This window comes from Pleuronectes platessa, chromosome 3 (assembly GCF_947347685.1).
Source record: "Pleuronectes platessa chromosome 3, fPlePla1.1, whole genome shotgun sequence".
In the NCBI taxonomy this organism is placed as follows: domain Eukaryota; kingdom Metazoa; phylum Chordata; class Actinopteri; order Pleuronectiformes; family Pleuronectidae; genus Pleuronectes; species Pleuronectes platessa.
Window position 1 is genome coordinate 26477858 of NC_070628.1, and position 27398 is coordinate 26505255.

Consider the following 27398-nt stretch of genomic DNA (forward strand, 5'->3'; position numbering starts at 1 on the left):
AGTGTCAGTGTTCGGTGGTCAGTGTTTTGTTCAGTGCTCGGACCAGCACTTATGAGGAAGCAAAAAGTCTCATGTTCACATCTCGTCCATCACTGTCTCGGCTACAGAGAAGAATCCCATGTCTCCCTTACTGAGGCACAGACATGATCAGTGTTCATGTGAATGCTGACGTCACTGAGTTATCTACCCTGAACAAGGTGCAGGTGTAAAGTTGACTTATTTCTAAGTGACTGTAAACATGGAGTCACCTGCTTTATCAGCCTTGCCTTATGTTCCAGTGACTCCCCGAACGTCACAGCGTTAATGACTGTGAGGATATATTTCCCCGGACGACAATAAAATGAGCTCATGTCACATGTTGCATTCACTGTGGGAAAGTCAGGTCATAATCACCAGAGCGCATTACAATTAACAAATAATAATATCCAGTGGTCCCAAACGAAGGAATGAAGAAGGATAAGTAAGAAATTAGTCTTTATATCTTTTTTGTTCCTGACAATTTGGCTGCCACTTCCCCGCGCTCCTGAAATGATATTTTATCGAAAGACGTGATGGATTAAGCTGTAAAGATAGATCGAATGTTATTCAGACATCAGACCGATGTGTCGGCGTCTGTCACTCTGTTGTGCTCGTTCACCTGTCTGCGGTAATTCAGCTGCAGACAGATGTGCAGCTGGGGATCTGATACCTGCTCTCACTTTTTCGTTCGTAATAAAAAAAGGATGACGTGCGGAAGCGGGATCCGCGCCTGCTGCTGCTGCTGCTCAGGTGAACTTTCTGAGCGCAAGGCGCCATAAATAAAACGTGCACATGCGGCGTCACATTGCCACAGCGCATGAAGCACGTGCCAAATTATTTTACACAAATGTCTCACGAGCGCCGCTTGGGCATCATGAGACAGCCACGGCTTCGATCGAATATGTAATCGAACTGAATGGGCCTGTCATATCTGATCAATACAGGGTGAAGCATCATTTGGTGTGTGGTGCAGGGGCAGCGGACCGGGGGCAAGTGTCCTGGTCGTCTGATAAACGCTTGGTGCACTCGAGCCGGTTTCTTTACACCAACACATTCCACCAAACCCCTCCAGCTCCCGATCGAGTGTCTGAAGTACACGTCTCTCGTCGTTCATTTTGGGAATGACGCAGCTGAATTATGGCAGCCGGGGCACGGCACTGCGCACGAGCCCGCGAACCGTGCCTCACACAGCAAAGACCGTGAACACCCATGGATGTGTGGACCCTCACTGTGCTTTAATCAAACGGTGTGTGTGAAGCGAACACATGTGTGTCCATGTAGATTTCATGTGATATTTCTTGCGGCGTATTTGCGCTCATTGCCTTATAAGGACAGAGCATCGTGCCGCTCCGCTATAGGCCGAGAGCTGCAGCGCTGCTCTTTAACCCTCTCGCTGCTGAATTTTATTTGCTGCCACCGCCTGAAACAATGCGAGCACGGCACGTAGGCATGTGGGCATTTTAGATTCGAACGAAATGCATTGAAAACACACTTCCCCTTCTTTAGATCTGCATGTGCTAATACAGCAAACAGCTGGATACGCGCGCCAGTGGCCGGTTAACATCTGGATGTGTGATTAATCACCATCTCTCTGAGCAGCTATACCGAATTATTTCCGTCTTCATTCAGCTGCTACCGCGGCGCTGTCATTTCCAGGCAGATCCCCAGGTTTGGTGCCAGAGCTCTGCGTCGGGCCTGCACGTTCTCTCCGCGCTCTCCGTGCGCAACTGCCAATTGAAACGGGGGACCGGCTGGTGCCTGTCCTGTCGGGGCTCCGCAGTCAGAAATAACCCCGCTGGAGTTAACCCCGGCGGGGCAGGACATGATGACCTACATCGGGTCCGCCACTCAACCGGGGGGGGTCCGTTAACACCGTGAAAATCGAGCAGAAAATCCCCGCCACATGTCTTCTCGCTGTGTGACCTTGACTCGAAGGGATATTGAAATCTATTCATTGTGATGCGCATGACTGCGGCCGATTTCACCTTCATCCTCATCCTGCGTCCATCATCACAAGAGCATATTTAAGATGCGGATGTTTTCCCTTTTACCCAGGACTCCCTGCGGCGGCTGAAGAGGCCTTACTGGGATTGAGCAGTGTCAGACACACGGTGCCTCTGACTGGGAGCTGGGCCTGTGTGTACAACATTTCGTTGTTAATATTGATTGTGAACAGATAACTGCAAACTAACCCAACAGAGTCATGAGCCCTGATCATTCGGGTGGCTCTGTCGGTGAATGATGCGGGTGCAGACAGACTGAAAAGCCTCCAGACATTAACAGAGTCTGTTGTGGTTTGTCAGTGGAAATACAACATGAAGCCAAAGGCCCAAAGCGGCTAGATTCAGGTGTGTGAGCCGCACGTTTCAGGCCACAGCTCCACAGATAGACGCCCTCCTCCTCCTCCAACCCCCTCCTGCAGTTGGATCTCTTCACATCCAGGGACACGGAGGCAGAGGTGATGCCTTCAGGGTCCCGTCTCATATCGTAGTTTTCACAAGCACAGTTATACCCCCAATTGTTTTAAATATTCTTGCTTTCGATAGGACCCTGTAAAGATGATATGATCATATAATGATTTGCACATGGGTCGTAATGAGTGGTGCTGATTCATGTGCCATGAAAACCATATTATTATATGGTTTCCTGTCCAATAGCACCAAAGAGAGGCCTTTTTCCAGTGGTTTCATTTGGGAATAGCTGAATATAGCTATTGCACAATAGGTTTGGTGTTTGTTTTATGTTACGTTTTCCTCATTTAAGTGTAATATTTTCTTATATGTTACTGATTGACCTTTTTTCATTACTTACAGAGCCTTATACCTTCATGTTCACTTCTACCTCTGCGGTTCTTAAGCTTTTTGCTTTCCCTGAATGTGTTGTAAAGGCTCAGCGTGTACAATTGTGTGTTGAAGTTGCATGTTGAAGCTGAACCCCCCTCAACTCATCCTTCCCTTTCAAACGTGAAGAGGAACCTGTGGTAGACTTCAGTTATCAATAAAACTCAAAAGGTGTTTAGTTTGTCCAGTTTGGACTACTGTAAAAACCGGACCCGATCCTTTGAATATAAATCATTTAACCTTAATCCTACACACTGAACCTCTACACGACTGGATGCCTACATTTCTTTCGGGATCCCTACAAATCTACTCAAAGAATTCCGTCTTTTTTTCCCGACAGCCCCTGAAGTAAGCACGGGAACAACCCTCCTCCCCCTATCTCCGCCCCCCTCGCGTGACGTCACACGCACGGCTATTTGCATGAAGTGTTTTGTTGCTGCAGCTTCGACTCGGCTGCAGAGCGGGTGTCTCCGAGGGGGAGCGCAGGGAAAAAACAGGAGGAGCGGGGGGCTCTTGTGTTTCACATCAGAGGAGCAGAGGGAGAGGACGCGGCCTGGAAGAAAAGAGGAGAACGTGTCAGATATTTCCAACAGCACAGCGAGGAGGGGGGGATAGAAAGGGAGAAAAAACACAGACGAGCCGCTTCTCTTCCTCTTGGATTGGAAAATGGAACTACCCGCCGCGGGAGAGCACGTCTTTGCGGTGGAGAGCATCGAGAAGAAGCGCAGCAGAAAGGTTGGTGTGCAGAGCGGTGAAGGACATGTTTAACACACATCGTGCACGCGGAGATGAGGAGGGTCTCACTTTGGTGGGCCCTTGTCTGTTTATCTTTCACCAGATCATTTTTTTAGGATGACGGTGCGGTGCATTTTGCTGCGTAAAGTAACGTTCAGACGATAATCCCGTTTCTGTCCGTTCACAGGGGAGGGTCGAGTATCTGGTCAAGTGGCGAGGATGGTCTCCAAAGTAAGTGCCTCCCCACACACACCACATAGCAAACATCACAACCACTAACGCAACATTCACAATACAAATATGTGTGTGTGTGTTTGTCGAATGTCGGCGCGCATATATGGGCGGCTGCGCGTCCTTGCTTTGGCCGCTCGATGCGTTTGGCCTCGATGATGGATGTAGTCTTCCAATGAATGCTATCCCCAGTGTTCCAATTAGAGGAAGACACGTCTGTAATTGAACCCAGTGTTTACGAAATGTGTCTACAGTTGAGTCGAGGCTCGGCCGTTGCACCCACCTCCCCCACCGCCGTGCGTAAAAGTTACTCATGATTTATTACACGCGCATCCTCAGGGAGCGCAAGTGTCTCCATTTGTTGTTTACACATGTAGAACACAGGACTGCAAATGTGAGCCGTGGGAGAACTAAAATGATCGTATGGTTGGAGTCTGTCGAGGCTCGATGTGCAGAAATCATCAGCCGTTGTTTATGAAAGTCCTCCGCTGCTGACAGGCCGGTGTGTCCTCACTGTCCACATTCTCCTCTCTGAATAGATACAACACGTGGGAGCCAGAGGAAAACATCCTGGACCCAAGGCTGCTTGATGCTTTCCAAGACAGGTAAGTGCAGGGCTGGAAAAACCAGCCTCACGTGTGGTGAGATCCACACAATAACAAGACCAAACCGGTTTCAATTGCTCCACCTATTCACTTATGTAACTGCCAGTCATCTATAAAGGAGGAACTCTTTGAGTTTCTATAATCAGGAATGATACACCCTGATCACACTATGGGGATAATCCCATGTAGACCATAAACTCTGCACATAATGTGTCATTCATATTCAGTGCCCAGAGGGGGTTTGGATTAGGATTAACACCGGTGACATCAGTGGGTCGGGTTAGGGTTAAACTCCGGTCAGGGTTACCAGAGCAAACGGTGACACTTTGTCCAGCATCAACTTTTTGTCACCTGATAGTTATTTGAGTGTCAGCATCAGGTTATCCTGCTCTCCCACCATGTAGTCACCAGATGCTCCTGTGTCCTCTTCCACGGGAGGCAGCGACCAATCACAATACACAATAGGCCACATATTATGGATTATTCCAAATTCCAAAACAAAGGATCTGTGTGGCTTAATGTTCAGAGTTTACTCATGTAATCTGTTATATTGATACAAATTTGATGACCCCCTCTCAACATGCGAGGGGGCATTTAAAAACAGGCAGCGTGTAATAATGTTTCTGAAATGAACTTTTTAAAGTCTTCCGCACTAGCTTGAAGTTAAATAGCCAACCGCCAGCAGAGGGTAGGGACACTTGTTGGTGGAGAAAACTAAATCCACTTCTTTGTCTTTATTAAAAATCCAGATGCTTTAAAATGCAATTTGCATAATTCAAAAGTTTAACTATTGAACTTCAGATTTTTCCTACTTCACTTTTGATTTACTTCTCAAGTCAATTCAACTTCATTTATAAAGCACATTTTTAACCAAAGTGCTGCACAAAAAAAATAAGTAAGTGCAAAATGCTAAGAACAAATGGCAAAGTAAGACAAAAGTGTAAGGATGTAAATGAAATCAAGTTAAGGGCACCCAAAATCCTGCAAGAACAAAACGGTCTTATATTTAGTCAAAAATGTGTCGACAGAAGGGGATCATTTATTCATAAATGGCAGACTGTTCCAAAGCTTTGGGGCAGCTATACAGCAAACGCACAGTCACACTTTTAGCCTCTAACCCCGCCCAAGGAAGAGCAAGGATCAACTGATCAGTGGATCTGAGAGATCTCTGAATGGAGAGGGGCCTGGGAAGCTTAGATATGCATTTATGGGCCAGGCCATTTAGTTCTCATTATAAATGTGTCAGAGTTGTCAAGTCTCCACATAAAACTTGTGGAAGTTGCATACAGTACCATGTGGGTGATGTCATTGAGTCATGATAGTACCTGCAGATTTTAAACTGAGCAGCGGATCCCTGCACACTCATCATCCTGCACAGTGAAGATCAAACCTCTGAGTGAAGGGACAGTAGGCGGAACACATTTTTGGAGTGGGATTTAAATTATGGTGCACATCTTTTCTTAATCTGCCTGTGATGTAGTGGAAAGGCATGAGGAAATGAAGATTTAGGTAAGCAGGGGACTAAATAGCAGCTCAGGAATCGCCATAAATCAGACGTTCATGCACCGTCTCAAAATCGAAGCCAGAGAAAATTCCTCATGTTTCTCTTTAGTGAAGGGGCCTTGTGTCTTCAGTTTTCAAAGTGGGCTACCACGGTCAAATTAGCTGCCTAGCTAATTGCTAAATAGTCTATTGAGTGACTGAGCAGACAACTGCACATGAAATACACCGTATTTGAAAATCTTCAAAGCGCGGCGTGTTTAACTGTCACTGGCTTTTCTCAGCTCCTACTTACAGAAACCTTTCAGGCGCAGGTCACACGTTAAAGCAAAACACCACGTCGCTCGGCGTCTGTTTTTGCAATTACCCCTCTACCTCTAAAGGGGAGAGATTTTATTGAAACTAATTGCGTGTCTCTCCGGGGAGCCGAATCGTCTGAATGCCAGGCTATGAAAATACACCGAGTCGTCATTGTAATTAGATGTGATGGAGTAGGATGGGGGAGGGGACTTACATCACTCCTGTCTGTGGTATTGAGTTACTGTCTCAGAGAGACTGTAGACTGGGGAAAGCTAAGGAAAAGTCGCCTGTGTGTCCTACTGTGGACAGACATGTTAAGAAATTATGAATTTTACTACAGGAGGAAGGAAGAGCAAGTGTAATGTGATATTAAACAGGCAATGCTTTAAAAACTAAAGGATAGAGAGAAAAGATAAATACATGTTAATGAGGGAGAATGACTGCTCCTTTAATGCGTGTTGAATGACTGTCACGGTGCATCAGGGAGTGTAACTCCAACCTGTAACATGGGCTCAGTGTTTTCTAACTGATCCTGAGGAGGACACCCATGACGTTGTGTTGCCAGGCAACGGCAACTCATCTCTGCGAGATGGTTTCACTGATTGGCTGCTGTTTCCCTGTCCCACAGAGAACGTCAGGAGCAGCTGATGGGATATCGCAAGAGAGGCCCCAAGCCCAAGCACCTTCTGGTCCAGGTAAGAAGTGATACTCAACAAGTCCTTGTTGCACACACAGTTCCACCTGAAATCCATGAAATCCCAGGAAGTAATGTAGACAAAAATTAATTTCTCAAACAAGGTAGGTTTAATTAGATGCTCTAGATATGTAATATTGCAGGCCACAAGGGGGACTAAAATACATGTCAAAATTAACCAGCGAAAGGCCAATACATCCTAACCTTTGGCTTTAGTATTGATAGTATTGAAGCTCTGAAAATGCTGGGTCCTACATTTCCCATAATGCACCTCAAAGTTTGTTCGAAGTGATGTGACTGTTTTGCAGCCTGAATAGATTAGATAACTAATCTTCTCGATTAATTGGTGGCTTCCCTCTTAAATTCAGGAGTTGGAAATGCATGCACTCTGAAAACTAAAATATTTATTAGAAACATACATTTTATTATCTACGTGAATTGTTTATATGGACAGTTCCCTGACCTAACACGTGTAGCTCAAAGACTGTGAATTGTACATTTAGTGCATCCATCAACCTTCCGAAAGGCCAGGGGACCACCTCAGAGGAGGCTTTTTGTTCCTCTCAGGAGGGTGTTGGTGCTAACGCGTGGGATAAAGTCAATGACAGGACACAAAGCAGCCAGTGACATTCTTCCAGGCTGAGGTCAGAGCCACAGGAGACACTTGGAAATATCACTGTGGGGCCTGGGCTGGTGGCTGGAAGAGCTACACAGGACCTGTAGGAGGGCTGTGTGAACATAGACCAAGGCACCTGAAATAAACTGCTCCAGTCCAGGCCTCAGAAGGGCCCCTTCACACATTCCAAGCACAGCTCAACTCATGGGCCCCAGTGAACCGCGGCTTTTTGTTGTAGCTTGACACAGACACATGTATAGATACTATAGACAGTTTCGCTATTAATCAAATTCTCTGCCTAGAGGGACACCCTTTATTTTAAAGACTCATCTACACACAAGAAATCCCATAATTTGTCATGTAATGTTCATTAATTGTTATTTTTAAGGTTTCTTAACACTAATCTCTGTTTTGTTTCACAGGTCCCTTCATTTGCGCGGAGATCCAGCATTCTGGCTGACCTCCACGGGGCGTCCCTCGACGAGGACAGCTGCGAGAAGTCCAACCCCATCCAGATGCTCCGTCCCCAGGCCCAACAGTACCAGCTGAACAGCAAGAAGCACCACCAGTACCAGCCGCTGTGCCGAGAGCGCGAAGCCGAGCAGCAGACCAACGGCAAGAAATTCTTCTATCAGCTCAACAGCAAGAAGCACCACCACTACCAGCCCGACCTCAAGGTGCACGAGCCCATGTTTGCCAAGCCCAGAGACGTCAGAGCCCCAGAGCTGCCCAACAAAGGGTACAATGTGCCCCCTGTGCTGCAGCAGAAGTGGGCTCGGGACAACGACTCTGGCTGCCTGACCAAAGTGAAGGATATCGCTATGGAGCTGAAGAACCTTCCAGCTGACCTCAACAACCATAAAGAGCCGGAGCTGGTTAAACCTAAAGAGGATGCGTCTACACAGTCTAATGGTGTCAGCAGTAGCAAGCTAAAGATCGTGAAGAACAAAAACAAGAACGGGCGGATTGTTATCGTCATGAGTAAGTACATGGAAAATGGAATGAAGACAGCTAAAATTAAAAACGGTGAAACTGCAGAGAAGCCAACGCAAGAAATGGACATCAGCACAGAGAACAACCTTGAAAAGATGAAACTTGTCAAGAAGCTCGGCCTCATGAACGGATTTGCGAAAACCCCCAAAGACAAACCAGCTATTCCAAGTACTGGATTTAACGTAGATCGCCGAAAAGAAAAGGAGCAGTCCCCCAAAGTGGAGCCAACTGCTACGGAACAGGATAAACATGTCGAGGTCAGGGGTCAGGGGCAGCTTCCAGCGGATCAGCTTTTACAATTGACAACCAAGCCTAATCTTCTCTCCCTGCCTTTGGATAGGGGAGTTCCCTCTCCACTGGACAAAAGAGGAACCCAAGGTGGATTTCAAACTCTAAAGCGACACCTCTCTGACACAGACTGCGAGGAGCACGGGAGCACTAAGAGGTTTTTGAGTTCCAGCAGTATCAGCGTTCCTAACATGGTATCTTCACCCGCCCAAAACATCAGCTTCGACCAAAACGGACACGGAGGCCACATCGGCCTGCAGGTCTGTGGGTACGCAGATCAAGACGAGCCTATTGACTTGAGCATTGACAGGTCCAGGCCTAAAGCTGCAGCTTCCACGGCGAGCCAGCCAGCAAAACACACACAAGCTGATACTCTAGCGCACACACAGGAGGAAACGCACACACAAGCTGAAACACACACGATAACGGACTCGCAAACAGAAATGCAGCGCCAGACTGAAACCCAAAGCGCTGCAGAGAAGGTGAGAGTCGACTCATTGTCTGTTTCTGACAATGACAAGGGAAAAGAGGAGACGTTTCCCTCCTTCAAGCCGTTCCTCGGGAATATAGTGATCACAGACATTACGACAAACTGCCTCACTGTAACCTTCAAGGAATACATAACGGTGTGATCCCGCTGGATACCAACTGTGTAACTGTATACATGTATATTAGAGAGATTTAATTTAAAGATGCTTGAATGTACAAATTAACCATCAATGTTGTTTTCATTTTGTTTTGCTCAGATAACATAACTGATCTTTTATTGCGTTATTTGCATATTGTCCTCTTATCTTATAAGCTCTATCTGTTGTTATTGCTGGAGATTCTATCACATGCAGTTTCTAATTTACGCTCTTTCAAACGTAGTTAGAAAGCAAAATTAGATCATAAATAGATGCCGGATCTTTGATTAAAGATGCACTTAACCCTTGTACATACTTTTCACTTTTCTATGGATGTAATTTGGTTTATACCCTCAACTGTCTACATCTCAGATAACGATAAAAATGTAGGCTATATGGAGAGTTTTGTAAGGAAGAGAAATTATATTGAATCATGGTCAATTACACTGTGCGAGTGTATGTGCTTGCAAGTGTGTGTGGGTGCGCGTGTGTGTGCGTGCGTGTGTGTGCATGTGTGTGTGTGTGTGTGCATGCGTGAACAAGTTGACAGGTTTAAACAAGGATAGATGCTGCTTGGACAGATTATGCCATTAGGCGTGCTTAAACAAGCAGGGGGGAAAATGAGGCGTCTCTTTGTCAATAAATGTGATTTGTGTTGAAAGGGAAGAGGTGATTATTAACGGTTAACGTTTGATATATGCTTCTATTATTTGGTCTCCATTCAATGTGTTTTCTGGGTCACGCATCTCAAGATCGAATATTGAGCACAAGTCACTGCCATTAACACAGGTGACGTACAACCATATATATTTTCATGTTTTGCAGTGAAAATATATCAGTGACTAAAATAAAAAATAATAATCTTAATTATATCAGCCTAATCTAATCAAACATTTTAGCATCACCAGATGGGGTTTCATTTTTCAGCTTTTTTCCGTTCTCTCACACCATGACACGTGTGACACAGATGGACAGAGTATAAAATTATTCATATTTTGTGTAACTAAACGTATGTAAAAGCACACGCAGGCTCTTGTCATGATCAGATCTGTTCCCTGGGTTCATTCATTCTTCTCCTTCCCTTTCAGCACTGTGTGGTCTGAGGTGCATTGAACTGCTCTGTTGAAAACTGACCAGACGCACTTTTGATGTTTTCTCTGCAGACTAAAAAGTGAAGGCTTCCTATAATACGTTTTTGCAATAATAAAACTGTTTGCAAGTAAAATATGGAGTGTGTCTCTTTCTTTATACTCAGTATACATAGCACTCTAAGCATTTTACTATGTTAGAAGTACAGATAAAAATTTACTCCAGTAAAAGTAACTCATTAACTTTTCTTCCTCAGTAACTACTTGCTTTTAAATATATTTGAAATATTAAAAGTAAAAGTATTCGAAGAGTGTAGCCTATTCTCTAATGCAATAGTCTACTACTTCATAAACTGTATCTAGTGTATATTTTGTTAAAGACAAGAAAAATACAAACTGTAAATGACCTGTTACCGTTCTGACTTGATAAGTGGAAAAATTCACCTCTAATTATTGATTACTTTTATATATATAATAATACAATAAACAATGTGAAAATGTAACACTTAAGTATAGTAGAGATACATGAAAAATGGACTAAAGTGCGGCAATGAAGCATTGTTACATCCCACCACTGTTTAATGCTTATATATGATCATAAGAAACCCCCCAGCTTGAGTCCGACATCATATCTGACCTTCGCCTATAAGGAGCTACAGATTTAAGAAAATATGGCTGCTGTAAGGATCTCACTAACCCTACTCCAGAAGTTGCTAAATCTGTACATGGCTCTATTTGTGGCTGTAGACTGCAGACCGTGAGGATTAGCCTTACAGAGAGTTTATTTTCAGATAGGCATCATCTAGCCCTGCACGCTGCCCAGGGCCAACTATTGACGTGCCCCTTGTTTATACTGTAGCTACAGGTCAGGCCTGGTTTACTGCTACATATGGAGAGCAATGTGTTCCCATTCATTGAAACCCTGCACAACACATTAAATGGGGAAGCAGCTGTGCTACATGAATACATGTAGGTTTCATTGTGGCCTTCAACGCCACTGATCATCTTGTGAATGTAACATTAGAACTTCTTGTTGAGTCATTGTGAACAGCTACTTTTGAATTTGAGAATAACATGGTAAAGGTCTGACTGCAGGCTGAGGAAATTCTGCTTCATGGTTGAACTAAGACTTAAACATGTCTGTGAGGTGGTTATTAGATCTTAGTCGACTCGGTTGAGGCTCATGGTTTTGACCCGAACAGCTGTTCATGTCAGATGAATAAATCCTCCTAACATACCGGGGGAGGCACAGCGGGAGACTGCGGGGACTCTGTGTGCTTCACCTCCATGTTCATTTTAAAATGACATAACTCAGGATGTTGTCTCCTTATTTTAATGGTCTCCTGCCTCTTTTCTCACATTTCAGCCCCAGATTTAGTTTCACTTTCTGTTCCTCTGGAAAATTTAAATGAAAGCCCAGTCCTCTGCTGCTCTGGTTTTCACACACAATCTGAGTGTGGTAGATTGTTCACTTTGTTACTGCACTTGGATACATTATTCATGGATCTGTACTTTACTTAAGCTCATTTATTTTGAGGTACTTATTTATTTTACTCCGCCACTGATCCAATCAGAGCAAGCAGCATCTGAAGAAGAAACCTGAAATGGATTCAGAAGAGGCAGAGACTCGGCCATAACCATGTGGTAGACTGTTGCATTATCTATAAATATCACTTCTTATTTTCATTATAACAATCAGTCGGACAGAGCTTAAATTTCACAGGTGCACATCTGTTTCCGGTCTCTCTCTCTTTTCTCTGCTCCTCTTCTCTCCCCTCTTTTCCATCCACTTTCTTTCTCTTCCTCATTTTATCACTCACCCCAACTGGATGAGGCAGAGGGCCTTCCAAACCAAGACTGGTTCTGCCAGAGGTTTCATCCTTTTAATGACCGAGTTATTTCTCCCCATAGGTCTCAACCTATGTAATTATGTTATCTACTTTGTGATGTGTACGAATTAAATTGAACTGAATTGATTTTATGACGGTATGGGCTTCCCTCTACACGCACTCACTTTTACTCAAGTTAATGTGGTACTGTGGTACCCCACCCTGTATGTACTTATAACAGGGGGAATAAACTGCCAGGCTGTGATTTAGCTACTTGTGTAATCCTTTGAATTAACCAACATTTGTATAAAACCAGTTGATCCACCTTCCTTTCCTCACCCTCTTCTCTGCAGCTCATACTCAGTCTGTGCATGCAGGGCTGAGTTATGGCCTGTTAATGTTCTATGACACACTGGCTTTTACACCATAAACTCACAGGAACTATGCTTTTGATTTACAAAACCACACAGCTATTCAGGGAATATACAGGCTGCTGATTTCAGAGGGACATAATATAAACTCTGAGTCATACAGTCCTCTCCAGTATAGAGGCCTTAATCACAACCGCCCCCACATTTATATGCACAGAATTATAAGATAGGCCTATACATGCCACGCATGCAGATTTGAGCTCATAAGAGATTTCTAAATCCAGCCACACACCATGAGGAGTAGAGAAATATACAATATACCATCACTACAGCTGATTCCATGTCCTTAACCTCAGGTGACAATGTACAACTGCACAAATTAAATGATTAAACCTCCAAAATTGTGATCTCACATGTGTAAAACTCCTTAATATTGTTCAAATTAATTAATTCAGTAAAAGAAAAATTATCATATTTCACAAAATCACCATATATTTTCACTATGTAAGTAGGTAAGGATAATTTTCATAGCACTTTTTACAGAGAAGAGTCACAACCTACTTTACAGGGTTAAGGAAATATAATAATGAATACAAAAACAAACACAGATAGAGATACAAACTAAAATGACTAAAATGTATGTAGAGTCCAGTAAAGTCCATAAACTGACAGATGTGGTTCACATAATTCGCATATGAGGAAATTCTTTAGAATATGGCATTAGTAAGCATATCATTTACAGATTTATAGATTTCTTTCCTTACTCTCTGCCTTTATAAAACCAGGTTAGAGGGTGTTGGGGCGTGAAAACAGCTGGATATGACAAACAGCTGCAGGGATCAGCTTTCAGTCCTGCTGGGCATCAGGCAGCTTAATCCACTTCACCAACAAAACAAGTGAGTAAACCTCAACTGACGCGGCGGTGACTGGTCCACGTGTGTGAGGTCGTGGATGGGTCCACGCGTCGGGCCCACATCCCTGTGTCTCAGTTGAGTTAGATGGAGATGTGTCCTCACTGTTCATTCATTTACTGGACACACGCAGAGCTGTTGTCTGCGTCGATTGGACGTGGTTAACCCTGGCAACCGGTAGATCATGGGGATGTCTGAATCCAAGGGAAGGAACACCATGCGTAAAACCAACTATTTATATTTAGTTGCTTTACAGGATATTTTCAGATGGTTTTACGCACGAACGATGATGATCAGTACATGTATGACGTGAATCTGCTCTCAGATAATAATATAACACAGACAAAGAAAAAAGGGGAATGTCTTATAATATTGTAAAGCTTGTTTCTTAATTCATATGACGAACTCCCCACAATTGACATTTAAATGTAACATTCCAACAACAGTCTCTGTGGCTTCATGTGAACGGGGAATTTCGCCGACCTCGCTCCACCATCGTTGCATGTGCGGTGGTCGGTTTTTCCCGGTTTGAGCTCTCACCGGGATCTCGCTTCTTGCCCGGATACAAGGCAGCCAATAGTGTTGTACCGGCGGCAGCGGCGCTGCACTGCAGGCGCGCCGAGACCAATCGCATCCAGAGAGTGAGGAGCTGCGCCCATCACACGCACAGTGTGTGCACCGAGGAAAGGATGCGCTGAGGAGACATTTAAAATGGAACATGGGTATAATATTATATATTGAAAACACGTCTTCATTCATGAAGGTTGGGTTTAAGAACAACGATGTAAGATTTGCAACATGCACCTAATCGGATAATTCAGGTGATTCTAATAACAACCCGTACACCTTAAACTCACTATCAAACCTAATAAGACATGTGTGGTCAGACGGATTCAATTTCTACTCATTGGCATTTCCACAGAATGAAATTCGGACTGACACAAATATTTAAATTTGACCGATAGCCTTCCTACTGGAGATCTTCTATAGTCGGTGATTTGTGCAGCAGTTTGAACTGATCCATCCTGACAGGAAACGAACATGAACATTAATATACTGAACCTTTTTACACATAGTTCATTCTTTACCACAGGTCCCAGCAAACGGCTAAGCACTTAATATCATAAAGGTGGGTTGTACCTTATAGGCTGATTTAACGGGATAAGTGGATTAAAATATGGTTTGTTTAATAAATCATTGAATCTCTAATCTCACTGAGTCCATCCTCATGGTCTCTGTGGTATTTCTTCTGATCTGAATTGACTCAGAAGTCTGTTTATTAAACTGAGCTCGTCTTGCCACTGTCGCCTGTTCTTGTCTTGAATTACATGTAAAGGATTTAGTTTCGACTGGCTAACGATTATATCATATCAGACACGTTTCATTGGTTCTGATTAAATGTGTGTTGCCAACCTCATAACGTACAGCTGTTCATTCATGTATTACAACGTTCAGTTCATAGAGCTGCACTGTGACTCTTCACTGTCACAGGGACAACGGTTTCAAAAGACAGGTTTTAAAAATAGGCTACATGCTTCATGCGTCTGCTTTTAAATTAATGTATTTTCTATTTAAAATCTGACCATCTACGCGATGAGTCTGTACGGGAATAACAACAACAGTATAATAATAATAATAATAATATAATATAGTCATACTTATAATACTAATACTACTAATAATAATAATAATAAATATAATAATAACTTAGGACAGGTTTCTTGAATTAGTCAATTGGGTAGACTTTTTTTCAATTACCTTAAACAGCGCTACATAACGCTAACAAACGGATGCAACTGTCTATTTATATTTATTTTGTTTAATAGACTATTCAATCCTTTATCACATAGCAAATTAAACGACTACTAGTAGTAGTAGTAGTCATTTATTTTCTTATTTATATTTTATTATATATATGTATTTATAGCGTCACTGCTTAATATAATGTTCTGCCTTGAACATTATATTAACTAAAATTAAATTAAATGAACTGATATGACTAAGGGGCCAGTTTTGATCAAATATAATTTAGGGACGCCAAATAATAATAATAACAACAAAAATTATAATATTAATAATTATAATTATAATAATATGACGTTGTGAATTAAGTATCAGTTTACTTAATAAAACATATTGCTTTATCTCTAAATGTTTAAGTTATATATTTTTATTTATTTTCCTTCTACATGTGAGTGGGTTGTGCACCTGAGGCCTGAGTAGGGACAGTGAGCTGAAACACGACGCTCACTCACGTTAATGTAAATATTTATTTTTACTCCACAAAAAAAGCTTAAGGAATATAATTGGGATTGGTTGATCTAATCTTGTGATCTTTTTTTTAATGCTGTTGTGGGCCATTCTGTAAAATCCCGATTTCAAGATGCTAATAAAGTATTTCTGTTCCTGTTGGTTAAGGTTTGCTTGGTGCATTAAATAAAACAAAAGGCCCAATGAAAGCCCGTGCCAATAATTTCCGCATTCGCAGATCACTGTAGGTGAGAGGTGCCATGCTGCTTAAAAAAAAGAAAAGAAAATGCCGACATTAAAAAGGCTCAGAGGAGATAAGCGCGACATGTTCTCCGGCTGCGGTCTTCGAGGAAGAGGACAGGAAGGACCCTTCACAGGAAACACAAAATATTTTAAAAGATTTCACTCACACCAGCTGATCTCTTCTTTACTATTGTGGCGAATAACAACCACTTCATGTCCTTAACATTTATGAATCACCTCATTGAACTGTTCCTCCACCTGACCACATATACTTTTTTCTCTGGTGGATAACAGGTATTTGTCTATAAATCTGTAGCACGACGTTATATGTATATTTCAAACAACATGTCACTAATACAAATACAAACAACGAAAATAAAATAACAAAATGACCAGAAATACCCTGACGGACGGTGATAGTGATAATGTTTGGCCCGACAAACAAAAGTCAAGACATGTGTAAGGAGATGACTGCCACAGCCTGTGATCATAACAATATACTCTCTATTCATATATTGCGCTGGTAGAGTTCAATGAAAATGAGGAACAATCTCAATAATTAAACAAACAACACGCGTTATTTTCTATATTCTAGTTTGTCTATTTGCGCGCCAAGGCTGCCTCGTGCACCTATCTGGTCATTTCTCGTGACCACGTGCATCTTTTAATGTCTCCCATAACTTGCACGAGACGTGTCGGTCGTCGCGCGGGGAGAAGAGCCTCCATTTTCTCCCCCCGTGAAGAATCCTCGCAGCCGCTGGCTCCTCCCTTCGCTTAGCAACCCGAGCACGTAGCAACGCCTGCACCAATGGGCGCTCTCCTGGAGGGTTCCACCGACTGCGGTTCCCTAGCAACGCGGTGGAGTAAAAAAAACTATGCGCTGACGTCCATTCTGCTCGGGAGTATTATGGTCTGTCGGGAATCCAGAGCGGCTGGGACCGAAGAAAAATATCCGCTGCGCTAGCGTTAGCCACCGCAGAGCTAACTGAAGGCAGCACTGGAGTAAACATGGAGCTGTCCGCCGTCGGGGAGAGGGTGTTCGCTGCCGAGTCCATTATCAAGCGCAGGATACGGAAGGTTAGTGCGAGATGGAACCAGCCATTTTCCGGCCAGAGCCTGGAGTGTAAAGCGCTCTCATGCAGTGGTGTTGCCCTGCAAGCTAACCAATTGGTTTGTGTTTGTTTCTGGTGGCACGCAGGGTCGCATGGAGTACCTAGTGAAATGGAAGGGCTGGTCTCCCAAGTAAGTGCAGCTTCCTTGTGTCTCCTGCCTGTTGTCAGCCCGCTGCGGTGCTGTCTCCGGTGGGGACTGTCTCCGCCGCGGCTGCCGTTAGCTTGTGAGCTAACTGCAGCCGGATTAAAAAATGAGGTGAAACAGCGCGATGGAGATCTTAGCTCGCAGGCTAACGCCGCGGCCATCCTCACACTGTTGTCTATTGATATAAATTGTGTGTGTGTCAGTGTCAGTGCTGAGTCTGACCGCTGGTTTTCATTCCCAGATACAGCACCTGGGAACCAGAAGAGAATATCCTGGACTCCCGGCTGTTCGCCGCTTTCGAGCAGAGGTAAGAGAAACGGGTTCGGCCTCCGGGGCCCGAGCCGCAGAATGTAACGCATGTCCAGTAAATCCCCGGTGGTCTCCGTGCACTTTGCTCTGCGACACCGAGCCCGACAGTGTGTCGCTGTGTGTTCCCCAGGGAGCAGGAGAGGGAGCTGTACGGGCCCAAGAAGAGAGGACCAAAACCCAAGACCTTCCTGCTCAAGGTAAACTCATCAGCGCGATTTAATGTTGTCACGACTTAGGGCCACGTCTATTTCCCCTGCATGTTTCCTTCTCTGTGTAATGTGTATTCTTCTCAAACTGTCCACCGACAGATCCTGTAAATTAACCGCATTGTGTGTAGTGGTGAGTCCAAATACGCTAATCACGCATATTGGAAACAGCGCATTAGCGGGTGTGTATTCAGTTTGTCTATTAGCTAATGTTGAGATGTTGAAATACTGAAGCTTTAAAAACAGTCAGTCCTGTTCAGAAGCAGTTCTTCACAAACTCTTTACTCTCTGTGTAAAATCCTCTTAATTGTTATCAGCTCGTCATTAAACTCAGATCTTTCGGTCCTGGGTTAATGGTTTGATAGAAACCTGAAGAGGGTCCAGCTTCTCAGCACGATGAACCGTGAAAATTGCTAAATGAGCGACAGTTTGTCTTGAGCTAAATACCAGGATCTCCGTGCACAGGACTGTTGTTTAACAGGAGCAGCAGTCGAATCTCACTAATAAGCACTGAGGCCTGACAGGAGCTGTTTGCTGCAGCAGAGGTGAAAACCTACCAGTGTATGTTTTGTAACTACATTCCACTTATTATCCACATTTTAAAGTTTGATATAAACTGACTGTAATAGTTTCTGGCTTGAAACTGTCATTAGGCCTTTTCGTGGAATTCATTTTGATGCATGAGAAGGGAAATCAGAGGTGCAAATAATACGACGCATTTAGAATTCAATTTATTAAGGAATACAAATTAAAGGGAGTGAAGGGATTATTGTAATTTTTTTTATATCATTTTGAATTAAATGTCCCTATAATTTGTATTTTCTAATAGGCTCAGGCAAAAGACAGAGCCAGGTCCTATGAGTTCAGGAGTGAAGCAGTGCGAGGGATGCACATCACCTTTCCGGCTCCAGAACCCGTTGTCACCCCCAGAGCGAGAGAGGGCCTCAGAGCCGTGGTTCCCACCATCTTCCCACCCAGCACTGTCAACCGTGGAGAAATCATACGCGTCCGCCCGCCAGAGCTTAGCACCCGCGAGCACCAGTTGTCCCTCCAGCAATTGAGGGTTGACGGACTCATCCACGCACCCAAAAAAAGGGGCCCGAAGCCAAAGCCCCGCTTTAAGGACAGTAGCTGCAGCCCTGAGGCCTCCGAGCCACACAAGAGGAGGGCCGAGGAGGGGAGCCACAGCCCTCACAAACTGGCCAAGTACCACATGGCAGAAGAGATGAGGCTGTTCAAAGTGTCCCACAGGCATCCAGAGAACCACGGTCACAGCCATAAACACCACCACCGACACCACCATCATCATCACCACAAACCACACAACAAGGAGCTCTCCGGTGGGAGCTCCTACAAGCAGGTCTACTCAGACCGTAGCCTGCATCCTCACAGGATGGAAACAGACACACACAGGACAAAGGAGGGATCAAGCTTCCTTGCACCTGCACATTTCAAGCACCAGTCCAAGATGAGCCAGAGCCTGAGTCGCCCTGCTGAGCTTCCACTCATGGAAAAGCCTTACTTCTTGGACAGGCCGTCCCCGACCCGGCTCAATGAAGACCTGGACGAGGTGTCATGGAGGCCCTCCCTCGGCAGCGTGGAGAAGGTCCTGGTGACAGACGTGACCACCAACTTCCTAACTGTGACCATCAAAGAGAGCAACACGTCTAAAGGCTTCTTCAAAGACAAAAGATGATTGATTGTATCTTTCACTGCCTATTTTTTTTTTTACACCATGAGGCTTTGTTTTCTGTGATTTTCATAAGCATCATTAAATTGTTTTTGTACGTAGTGTTTCAAAGCAGGTTACATAATTTGCTGGGGGCGGTAATGAACCTTGAAGTTGGTTGCCAACCATAATAAACCGAACAAAGAAGAAGAAGAAGTACATAATGTGCATATGTGTATATATTACAAAGTTTGACATCTATTTAATGTATCGACCAAATCAACTGAAGTCCATTTTACTTCATGCATTGGTTCACATGAGTGAGTTGCATGTTTCCTTTACAGCAGCTGGCTAATTACTGTACAGAGCTTGTGAATTTTACGATTTTGAAAATACAACTAACTAAAATGTATTTTTTCTCACTCTTATCTGTCAGCCTGAACTGGTGTTAGTAATCTGTGAGAAGTGAGGCCTGGATTTGAAATCAAGTCTGTGGAATGAATATTTCTCCATAATTTGAACTGATTAGACTGAAGTTACCTTGTTCGATTTTCCTAAGGTTTATATTTAAAAAAAAGAATTTATCAAGCACTTTGAATTTAAAGTATTAAGAAAATGGCGGTTATTATTTGTTTGTGTTTAAAGACCGTTTGTAATGTCTCTAACATTTCTAATTGTGAACTAAATTTATTCACCCAACATGGACACTTTAAGTTTTTCCCAAGGCTCATATTTACTACATTATATTTTGAATTTCATAGAAAACCTTTATGGAGCATTGATGTAATAAGAAAAAAACAGAGCTGGTGTCGTTTTGCTTTTTAGACGCTTTTCAATAAAATACTGGATTTTCGCTTCTCGTTGTGTTTACATTTTGAATATCTCTCTGTTCCTGCGCCGTCGGCCTTTCAAGCCATAAAAAGAAATTACCTTTATCCATCGTTTTGACACCGCCAGGCTTCGAGGCCTCCATCTAAATCAATAGATTTTATTTTTCTTGACATTTTAATCACATTTTTTTCTGAAATAGGTCAATGTGTGTGGAAATGCGCTGTTTTTAAATAAATAAATAAAAGACATCCCCGCTGTTGGAGCAGTAGAGGTGCGAGGCCCTCAGGCTTGGTGAGAAAGCATGAAATGAGTTAAAACGAAGGCCGCAACAAATCAGCCGATAGACCTGCTGACAATAACCTGTTTAATAACATGTTTAATGCTGCTCATGTCCGATCCTCACAGGCCACTTTAAATTCAGTTCACGTCGGATAAATGAAACCAAATCTGCTCTCCACCGCCACGGGGCCATATTCCTTCTGTTCTGTCCAATCAGCTTCTGTCCTTCCAGAAGACGCGTTCTTTGTATGGATTAAATTTACCTGTTCCCAGATGAAAATAGACTGCATACAAAAATCAATGCCAATAGCCGACACCTATAACCTGAGCAGGTTTGCTCTGGTCGCCCCTGCAGTGGGGTTTTAAAACACATTCAACTTTCACCTTGTATTTGTGATGTGTAAATTAACACAGGGTCAAGATGGCGGGTCAGCACAGAGATAAGAGCAACAATTAAATCATATCAAGTCTAAAGAGCTCGGCAGAAAACCAAGTCAAATACAATCGGCCTATTGTATGTAGTGACAAAGTGACAAGTGTGTGCTGTAGAGGAATATGTTGCACATTTTCCAGAGGTGAGTAGACAATGTTCTTCAAGCTGGTGGTGCGTGCAGCGCTGATCCCGAGTCAGAGAGAGGACAGGGTATGTGCTGGAAGCTGCGGTCCTGAATGATGCTGGTGCGGTATATGTCCTGGATCACCGCGAGTCTGGGAGCTCATCGTTTCCCGTACCAGAATGGGATGCAGCCGCTAGAGGTCTGCGAGGATCCCGGTGCTTGAACCAAATTTCACCTGTCTCCTAAGAAAATAAAGAGCCACTGACGAGCTGTTGTATGAGATAGACAATATTTGACCTTTCCTTTCTTATTATTCGGGGAATACGGGTCTATTTCCGCTGATCTGCCACTTGCTGCTCGGCCATTTTTATTTCTCTCTGACACAAGCAAGAAGAAGCTGAATTGATATCTTCAATTACAAAACATTAGAGAAATAAAACGCTTCCTGTGCTTCAGTCTTTTTAATGACTCACTGAGAAGTAAGTCTAAAGTGATACACAAGCAAATAGAAGCACCAGGATGAGCCGGTCTTTCTTAAACATTAAGCCTTTGACGTCTATGGTGGTGAATACTTTATAATTAATTAAATATGATCTTCATCTATTAATAGAAAACGGGTAATGGAACAAATCAAATAAAACAGCATCAACTCTTTTACCCAGATTGAAGGCACTCATGCATTCTGATTTATTTGTAATTGCATTCACTGTTCTCTCATTCTGTTACACAACCGAGAATACATGTTGAAACTGCTGGAAACAGCAAACTACACTGCTGCTATACAATCAGGTTATATAAGCATGAAGACCATTTATTTTGCACTCATTCTGCTCATGGTCATTTCATTTAAGTAGAAGGGGATAGTCTCTCTGTCCTTCTGGTTGTCAAGAGTTTTCACTGATGCCATTGTTGAGTCCATGTTGTCACGTCTGGTCCTGGTGTGAAGAGAGAAAATTTGAAACAATAAAGGAAAGCCATAAATGTATAATGACAAGATAAAACAATGTAGTAACAACTATCCTACATCAGTTCTAGGCACATTTGAAAGGAGTTATTATAAATCGGACGGACTCATGCTCATTATTATGAAGATAAGTTCCTTATATTTATTATTTGGTATAACATACATAAGAATCTGTTTCCAGGATCTTCTTCCTGCTTTATCAACCATCCACAGCGTCAAATTCTACATAAACAGTGCTAATAAGTGATGATGAGACTCAAAATTACCTTAAAACATTGACTTAACCTTAATGTTGATGTCTATTCACGATATTGAATACTTATTATTTAAAACCTGTTTGTGCTATGAATGATTTAAACAAGAAAAGTTACAATTACAGTTAATTTTTTTTTACATCTATTGACATTTTGGGGTGTTAGGTGTTTATCCAGAATGGCAGCGACCTTTGTCATCATCCTCAAACGGGGTGTCCGTAGTTCCTGTCACAGCGAGGGGGGCAGTGAGGATTGAGCCAGTACTCCATGTTGGTCTCCTGGGCCCTCTGATCAAGGGCCTGCATGTGCAGCAGATGCTCCTGCATGGGGACAGATGTGGTTGAGAGGAGGGCAGAGACAGAATAAAAATACACTGAAAGAAACAAGACAAGATAGGCTGAGGAACACGGAAAGGGTTTGTGACTCACATTTGCACAAATGAAAATGAATTCTGAGCAGGGGAATCACAGAGTCAGAGTAAAACTCCACTGACTCAGAACTATTTGTCGCCCTGCTGTCATTGTCACCATGGCAGCGCAGCTAGAGTGAAATTACAGAGATGACTGGAACTAAACATGCTTGGACTTGAACAATGATGAAAGGCTGCGCTCATAGCATCATCAGGTCAGAGGAGAACAACCAAGTATAATGATAAGGTCGATTTAAATGAGGTGGTTCAGATCATTATTCAATAAACACACATGATGGGTGTCTGGAACATCATGAGAGAAGAACAGTATTAGTTGGAGGTTGAGGCTGTGAGCTCATCTCAACAATGACACACTTTATGATAACACACACACCATAGTACCCATGGTGCATAACTGATATTAAATCATTTAAATATAACGTCAAATTATGAATGTGAAGGTTTTTATCCTTTAAAGCTGTTCTGTGTTCACTACTGACTGTCTTAGATTACTCCTGCATAAACCCAGGAGTACTAGAGCCAGTGAGCTGTTCGTTAATATGGGTCTAACCACCTTCATGGCCTTGCTGAGGAACCTTATTTTTAAGTTTATGAGTCGGCTGGACCGCTCAACAAATTCTATAATTGATCTGATGACAGACCCTGTCCGCAGCTCTGTTAAGTACACATCTAAGATCTGGGAACACTGGCATGAGTGCCTTTTTTTAGCCCTTCTTTCCTTGTATATTTCTGTGTAATGTATTGATTGTATGTTTTGTCTTTTGATACTGTGGGCCTTGAGCCTGTAATAAAGTTTAATAATAATAATATCTTTATGTTTATTAAAATTACCTTTACTGACTTATTTATGTTTTATTCATTTTTTATTTGTCCTTCAGACTGTTTTGGTCATGTTGCTCTGAGCATTTGTTGATCTGATGTGGATTTGATTTCATAACTTATATCTAGAGAGTTACTCATTTATTATAAATTATTCAAAAAACAATAAGATAATGAACAAATTCTAAACAAATGTTTTTGTTCGTTTCACTATTAATAAGCACTATAGAAAGCTATAACGTTCTTATAATTTGTTATATCATAACTTGCTAGGCAAGCAGGATAGCATCATATATATAATTGTTAACAACAAAATTAAATAACACTTTATATATCATGTTGATACAGTGCTTATAAATGCTGCACAGAGTGGATTTTGATAGGATCAGATGAATCAACATATATACGATATCTGTGCTCTTTGCTCTGGATGAACCTTACCCTCATTGGCTCATCGGGGTGGCCGGCCTTCAATGGCCGATCCTGCCTCTTGCTGCGGAGCAGCTGCTTTGCAAGGCTCTCCTTGATGATAGGATTGGCATCTGAGGTAGAGAGACAGATAAGAGTTCGACACCGCCTGATAGAGAAAGTGTTTGCTCATACTACGTCTTGTGATTCAGACATCCAATAGTGCTGGGGAGGACAATTCAATAGAATTGACAGAATGAACATATCACTGATAGAAATGTGTGTGTGTGTGTGTGTGTGTGTGTGTGTGTGTGTGTGTGTGTGTGTGTGTGCGTGCGTGTGTGTGTGTGCGTGCGTGCGCGCGCGCGTGCGTGCGTGCATGTGTGTGTGGGCAGTTTCCTCTATTTTCACTTCCTCTTTACAAGAACTCAGCTTGAGCTATTTTGTTTTTGCTGCTAACAAAACAGCCGTTAGCTTGGCAGCTGGGTATTGGCTAATCAGGATAACATTCCTCTCAGTGGAGGCTGTGTTCAGGCCCATGAATAAACCGCCTCTCTCCACTATCTGCTGCTGCTGGTGGGCTGTGGCTAACCTGATCTGTTTAGCTTGTCCATGTGAGGCTGTTTATTCCACAAGGACAAGCGCAAGGAAGCTGCTCTCTCTCTCTCTCTCTCTCTCTATCTCTCTCTAACACACACACACACACACATACGCCCACACACATATGCACAGAGAAACACTGGCCTCTGCAGAGTGAGGACCCCTTCTCTGTCTCCCTCTCTGTAAACCCAGGCCTGTATTTGGAAGCCTGGTATTTGGTGGAAGGTAACAAAGTGCCCATTCATCCTTCTCACTCCCTGGGGAGTAAGGCCTGTGCGGCACGTGACCCCAGTGAGCAGCAGGCTGCCTCGCTCTCCCTCTCCTGCCAGAGGGAGCTGCTGTGGAAAGGAACCCAGATACAGAGAGGGTTGCTGCTGCTGCTGCTGTCTGGGCCCTCACAGCAACGTGGCAAAACACCTAACACAGACTCCAGCTGTCTCATTTTGAAAGATAAGTCACTGTGAATATCTGTGCAGTTTCTGTTTGTGTCCAAAGCCAGAATGCATGCTGAAAAAGTCATCAGGTATACATGAGATTACAATGGCTGTATAATTTTATATTGGTGCAAAACCATAGAACCAAATGAAGCAATCATCAAAGTAAAATGAGTAAAGAAAAACTATTTCATGATCAAATATATATTGGTGCATGGCTAATAGTTATATATATATTACTGTTATTGTTTCCCATTTCACCCTCTCCTCTTATTATCATTACTGTATTTTACACAGTGTCCGTTTATCGTTGCATCGTTATTGTTATCGTTATTGTTGCATCTCAATATTTACCAAAGTGCCTTTTATTGCAGGGCTGCACTCAAATCAGCTGCTTAAGCAATTATGCAAAAACGCTTTTATTTAGAGACTTTTAACTATGCAATAATAGTTATATTGTATCATTATATAACTATGATATATTAGCCATGCAGCTAAAGGAAGACAGGGAATTATGCAAAACTATCCTACCCTCATTATTCACTATTCCTCTTTGTCCTTTTCTGTCCTAACAGAACATGTTGTTCTCGTTGGGCAGATCCCTGGGAGTTTCCTACCTGTGTAAGCAGTCAGCAGGACCAGGCAGAGCAAAAACACCACCAGCTTCTTCATCTTCTACACTTGGTTTGCCTGCCTGAGCTTTCTCTGTACTGAGGTCCTGACCAGAGTCCAGTGGGGGTGAAGGGGAAAATTCTCCTCCTCCTCTTCCTCCTCCTGCTCCTCCTGCATACCAGCCACAAACCGTCCCATATACCTTGTGTGTTACTGAGGCCATATTAACAATAAACCCATCAGTGACAATAAATCTAAATCACATATCTGTAATTAATCTAGATCTATATAAAACCTCTAAAGTTTAAAACATACTGGTTCATCTTCACAATCGGAAAAAAGGTTAGAAAACGTCTTTAACAATCATAAAGCAAAGACGGGGAAACAAAAAGAGAGTTTTAATAAAGGTCAGAATCATAGCATCACCCAACTGCTTATTTTCCTCAAATATCAGGTAATTTCAACTTGGTTCCTCTGGTCATCCCCCTGCAGTGGCTCTATATTTCTCCTGGTGGCCCATCCCCCAGTTTGAGAACCACGAACCCACTGTATGAGGTTGGCTGAAGCAGTGAGCATGCTGTCCACTAGGTGGCAGTGTAAACACACAGTTTTGTAATGGTTTGGTATCATGGGTGAACAAGGCTATAACAATACAGACCAATGTCGAATTTGGTGATGATGATGATGTGATGGTTTTTATTATTCTAACGTACATTACAAGGTAAAATGTGAATTTGGGAGCTGTATCTACATTGAGACCAGATGCCAGAACATCTTAACTTTTGCTGCTTAATGACTATTCTTTTTCAATCTGCCAATTGGAGTCCATCAGCTTTATGACAATAAAACTACCGAAGCCGCCCCTCTGATACTAATGGGCCAACAGATACAATTCTTGAATACAGCCTCTAAAAATTCAGAGTAAAAGTAGTCAACACAGAACATGAGTAAGAATTGAAATAATGAAAACACTTTCTGTGCGGCGAGCTAACACATAAAGTCTTCTACTAACACTACCAACACTATATATATATATATATATATATATATACTAGCATTTTTTAAAATCTTTTTTGGTTTATTAAAAACACAGACAATTACCAGATGACATATAATATACAGTGAGCGGCCGACTTCCAGTTAAAATTTCACAAAATTACGAAATAATAACGATAACAAAAATGATAATAAGAATGACAATATCAAGATTAAAGCAGGATTGTACCACATTCTGTGTTTAAATATGTATCCGTCAAAGTATAAATGTATAGATTCATCTTTTCCTTTATCTAAGTCATGGTAATGCATTGGCTACCTGCCAGTGACAGGAAGAGAAGACGTCACTGTGCGTCATGTTTTCCATTTCCGCATCTAATCGAGCCTCGTGCATCAAAACGCCTGTGTCTCCTGCCCTCGTGCGGACTTGAATAATAGTTTGCCTTCTTATTATCTGGCGCTTCAAAAGCTTTTATTCCCTTATGCGATGATGAATGTGATCGCGACGCAGCTCACGACGCATGCGCGCTGGAGACTGAACGTCAACCCATTAATATCCGAGATGATAAAACATAATGAGACTTAATCTGTATTTACTTCCTTGTTCGCTGAACAAGTCTGTCTCTCTGTGATCT

The 27398-nt window shown here is 42.8% G+C and overlaps 3 protein-coding genes across 3 annotated transcripts; 2 read left to right on the forward strand and 1 right to left on the reverse strand.

Moving 5' to 3' along the window:
- Nucleotides 1-3270: 3270 nt before the first annotated feature.
- On the forward strand, nucleotides 3271-10671 carry LOC128436514 (E3 SUMO-protein ligase CBX4). Its single transcript, XM_053418245.1, has 5 exons — nucleotides 3271-3593; nucleotides 3781-3824; nucleotides 4364-4429; nucleotides 6858-6924; nucleotides 7962-10671. The coding sequence occupies exons 1-5, from the start codon at nucleotides 3525-3527 to the stop codon at nucleotides 9450-9452; spliced, it is 1737 nt and encodes a 578-aa protein (XP_053274220.1). The 5' UTR covers nucleotides 3271-3524; the 3' UTR covers nucleotides 9453-10671.
- A 6339-nt stretch (nucleotides 10672-17010) lies between these two features.
- On the forward strand, nucleotides 17011-20432 carry cbx8b (chromobox homolog 8b). Its single transcript, XM_053418337.1, has 5 exons — nucleotides 17011-17215; nucleotides 17337-17380; nucleotides 17637-17702; nucleotides 17835-17901; nucleotides 18740-20432. The coding sequence occupies exons 1-5, from the start codon at nucleotides 17147-17149 to the stop codon at nucleotides 19604-19606; spliced, it is 1113 nt and encodes a 370-aa protein (XP_053274312.1). The 5' UTR covers nucleotides 17011-17146; the 3' UTR covers nucleotides 19607-20432.
- Nucleotides 20433-21896: 1464 nt separating this feature from the next.
- On the reverse strand, nucleotides 21897-27307 carry c3h17orf67 (chromosome 3 C17orf67 homolog). Its single transcript, XM_053418685.1, has 5 exons — nucleotides 27083-27307; nucleotides 25773-25938; nucleotides 24155-24255; nucleotides 22654-22784; nucleotides 21897-22181 (listed from the first exon to the last, which is right to left on the reverse strand). Exons 2-4 carry the CDS (start codon nucleotides 25825-25827, stop codon nucleotides 22668-22670), a joined length of 273 nt encoding a protein of 90 aa, XP_053274660.1. The 5' UTR covers nucleotides 25828-25938; nucleotides 27083-27307; the 3' UTR covers nucleotides 21897-22181; nucleotides 22654-22667.
- Between the last annotated feature and the right edge of the window lie 91 nt (nucleotides 27308-27398).

What these genes read in the sequence shown, in the direction of transcription:
- LOC128436514 (XM_053418245.1), top strand. Translation starts at nt 3,525, where the DNA reads ATGGAACTACCCGCCGCGGGAGAGCACGTCTTTGCGGTGGAGAGCATC. An exon ending in AGAAGAAGCGCAGCAGAAAG is followed by an intron (nt 3,594 to 3,780) that starts GTTGGTGTGCAG and finishes GTCCGTTCACAG; the next exon opens with GGGAGGGTCGAGTATCTGGT. An exon ending in CCAAGCACCTTCTGGTCCAG is followed by an intron (nt 6,925 to 7,961) that starts GTAAGAAGTGAT and finishes TTTGTTTCACAG; the next exon opens with GTCCCTTCATTTGCGCGGAG.
- cbx8b (XM_053418337.1), top strand. Translation starts at nt 17,147, where the DNA reads ATGGAGCTGTCCGCCGTCGGGGAGAGGGTGTTCGCTGCCGAGTCCATT. An exon ending in TGGAAGGGCTGGTCTCCCAA is followed by an intron (nt 17,381 to 17,636) that starts GTAAGTGCAGCT and finishes TTTCATTCCCAG; the next exon opens with ATACAGCACCTGGGAACCAG. An exon ending in CCAAGACCTTCCTGCTCAAG is followed by an intron (nt 17,902 to 18,739) that starts GTAAACTCATCA and finishes ATTTTCTAATAG; the next exon opens with GCTCAGGCAAAAGACAGAGC.
- c3h17orf67 (XM_053418685.1), bottom strand. Translation starts at nt 25,827, where the DNA reads ATGAAGAAGCTGGTGGTGTTTTTGCTCTGCCTGGTCCTGCTGACTGCT. An exon ending in CCTGCTGACTGCTTACACAG is followed by an intron (nt 24,256 to 25,772) that starts GTAGGAAACTCC and finishes TCTCTACCTCAG; the next exon opens with ATGCCAATCCTATCATCAAG. An exon ending in ACCCCGATGAGCCAATGAGG is followed by an intron (nt 22,785 to 24,154) that starts GTAAGGTTCATC and finishes GTCCCCATGCAG; the next exon opens with GAGCATCTGCTGCACATGCA.